Source organism: Centruroides sculpturatus, unplaced genomic scaffold (genome assembly GCF_000671375.1).
Source record: "Centruroides sculpturatus isolate CEXI.00-Female unplaced genomic scaffold, Cexi_2.0 scaffold563, whole genome shotgun sequence".
NCBI lineage: Eukaryota > Metazoa > Arthropoda > Arachnida > Scorpiones > Buthidae > Centruroides > Centruroides sculpturatus.
The window spans coordinates 500512-503523 of NW_019384723.1; the positions used below are offsets into that span (position 1 = coordinate 500512).

At 33.7% G+C, this 3012-nt stretch overlaps 1 protein-coding gene across 1 annotated transcript; it reads left to right on the forward strand.

Moving 5' to 3' along the window:
* Positions 1–278: 278 nt before the first annotated feature.
* Positions 279–2295, forward strand: LOC111628059 (trypsin-like; the record flags this gene model as incomplete). The annotated part of the gene is made up of 4 exons (XM_023371778.1): positions 279–369; positions 437–495; positions 588–676; positions 2048–2295. Coding segments are annotated over exons 1-4 (451 nt in total), but the record flags the coding sequence as incomplete, so codon positions are not given.
* Positions 2296–3012: the final 717 nt, after the last annotated feature.

The window sequence follows — 3012 nt, forward strand, 5'->3', positions numbered from 1 at the left end:
CTTGTTTATTTATTACTTTGGAACTTTGAATTTTTAAATATTTGGTTTATTTATCACTGCAGTAAACAGCACAATATGTTATGAACATAATACTGTATTTATATTTGCTAAACAAATTATATAGTATAATATTTCACATTGCTGAAATTTAAATAATACATTATAACACATAATATAATTTCGAAGATAATATCTTGTGAAAATGGAATATTTTTTCAGGTAATAAATTATTCAATTTAAGAGCATTATTATATATTTATTGTGTTTTGTTATAAATTATTGTTTATTTCAGACTAAAAAATATTTTTGTATTCATGTATTTAATCTACTGTTTTAATGTCTCTGCCACTGTGAATGGAACTCATTCAAGTAAGTTACAAACAGTTTATTACACACAAATATGATGTAAATGAGAATAATTTATCGAAATTTTTAGCAATTACGAAAAGAATAGTTGGAGGTACTGCAGCCAAAAATGGCGAATTTCCGTACATAGTAAGTTAAGCATATTGTTTAGACGTAAATATTAATTAAATAGAAACTTTAATTGTAATTAATTTTGGTATTATAATTCTTAAACTTTTCAGATGGCTATTTTCCATTTGACAAGATATCATGGTGCATTTTCCATGATTACTACACAAACGGCAATAGGCGCAGCTCATATGTTAAATGGGTAAGTTTACGCGTAATTTATGAATTGACGAGTGGGATGTGGGTTCGTGCCTTATCGAGTTTTTTTCACATGTGTAATAACTAAATAGGGCCATTTTTCGTAGAAACTTCTCCCGGAGACACTTCTCCCATGGCAGATAATAGATCATGTGTTGCGTTATCTTATTCCGTCAATCAGGGCCGTCTTCTGTATAAAGAGGCCAGGGTGCACGAAACTTTAGGGGCCCTAAAATATTTTTATATTCAAATTTACATATCTCATAATTATTGAATTTCGTTCCTTTTGAGAATTATGAGGAGTACAATCCATTTGGATACTGTAATATGTGGCTGCTTTTATAACACCTTTAATTTTATTAAGGGCTTTATTGTCCAACGCCGTCAGTTGACGGCCAGATGGCCCAGCGAGCAAGGTGACAACCTATCGCTCTGGAGGATCCGAAATCGAATTTGGACAGATCAAGGAATTCCAGGAATTTTTCCGGGGGTGATCTGTTCGGATATGTCGGTCACCGTCTCTCACCACCCTGTCGCCCCATCGTGGACTTGGCCGAATCCATAATGGGCCTGCTATAAGAGGCTCTCTTAGTGTCCGCAGGGCGGAAAGAGTACTGTATTTAAAAAATCCAACGTCGTAATAATTTTAAGTGAAAAACGGTAATCTAATTGATATTATGGAAGCGTGCCCTACTTCCACCCTTCCAAAAAGAGCGCCTGAAACATCATAAACATCACGCTCTGATCGAAATACATACAATAGTTCAGACCACGATGGCTTAGGGTTGCCAGATGGCTCAGTTTTCAAGTATTGCCACCTAAAAACAGGAGGACTTTCTTTTATAAACTGTTTCTACAACGAAATATCTTTTTCCCCCCAAATTTTAAATGTATTTCGTCATTATAAAAATATAAATTAGTTGCATGTCTTGAAATTGAAGCATCCCAGATCTTTCAGGAAGAACTCATTTTGTTCCGGATTTCATCAAATACCTGACAATCCTATGAAGGCCTTGTACCTGTTTCGAAACTTTTTTCATCTTTGTGGGCACAACATGGATCTTCTATGGTAGATTTCCCACGAAAAATTGCTGAGTCTCAGCAATTTTTCATGGAAAAATCTACCCTAAAACAGTTTTTCATCCATCTTCTGACATAGATTCGAACTTGAGCCTTCCAGAGAGATAAGTTGAGCATACGTCAAATTTAACTGCCGAATTATTTTAGGATATTATTCAGTTTCTTTCTAATATTTAACACGAAAGTCCATCTCCTGTGGCAAGAAGTCGCGTACCAATTAGAATAACTGATTAATTTACTCAATGTAAATATTGCGTGTTACTAATTTCAATATTATTTTAATTATTTAACTTAGAAACGCCATCGAAGATCTTGAAGGAAGAATATGCGATGTTAATAAATTTAATGGAAAATTAGTTTACTTCGATAGAAAAGTCTTGCATCCAGACTTCCAAGGAACAAATATTAATGATATTGGACTTTTAATTTTGAAGCAGTCTGTTTCTGATTTGTGTGATGTTAATCCAATTGCATTACCAGTTAGACAGAGATCATTTGTACACGGGCATGCGAAAATGGCGGGTTGGGGATGGACAGGACCAAGTAAGTAAATATTGTTTTATCAATTAATCTCTTATAGTCGTCGAAATTAGTATTAAATTGTGTAATTAATTTAATTAAATATACTTGTTAATTTCATCCAATGCAATTAGAGTTAATCAGCTAAATTCATCTTCACAATGTCGCAGTGGATAAAATAACTGAACGTTGGTCGTTAGTCGTGGGTTCGTGTCTGTTCAAGCGGCTAACAGAGTGAAGTTTACCGGCTTTTCTTCACGTCTAGCACTTAAATAGAGTCGTTTCTCATAGAAGCTCTTCCCGGTAGGCATTCCCTAATCCAGGCAGATTGCTTAAGTGTTGCATTGCCTTATTCGATTAATCCTACAGTTTGGTCTAAGAAGCCATTCTGCTACTATGAGAAACCAAAATAGCCAACCAAATATTGATTCTCATTAATGAGATACGAACCCGCGATCAACTATCAATTTGCAACTGTTTTATCCACTCTTATACACTGGTAAGCATGGTCAGTATACATAATATTTCATAAATAATTTATTTAATATAAAATAATGTGAAAATTATACAATGCATTCGTATGAAATATGCTTAATAAAATATTTCATTAAGTATATTTCATCTATATGTACAGTACATTACATATTTGCTCGTATAGAACTGCTTATATTTAGGTATGTTATATACAGTAAAACCTGTATAAACCGGTATAGCAGGGTACCAAATTATGCGAGGTTTCCC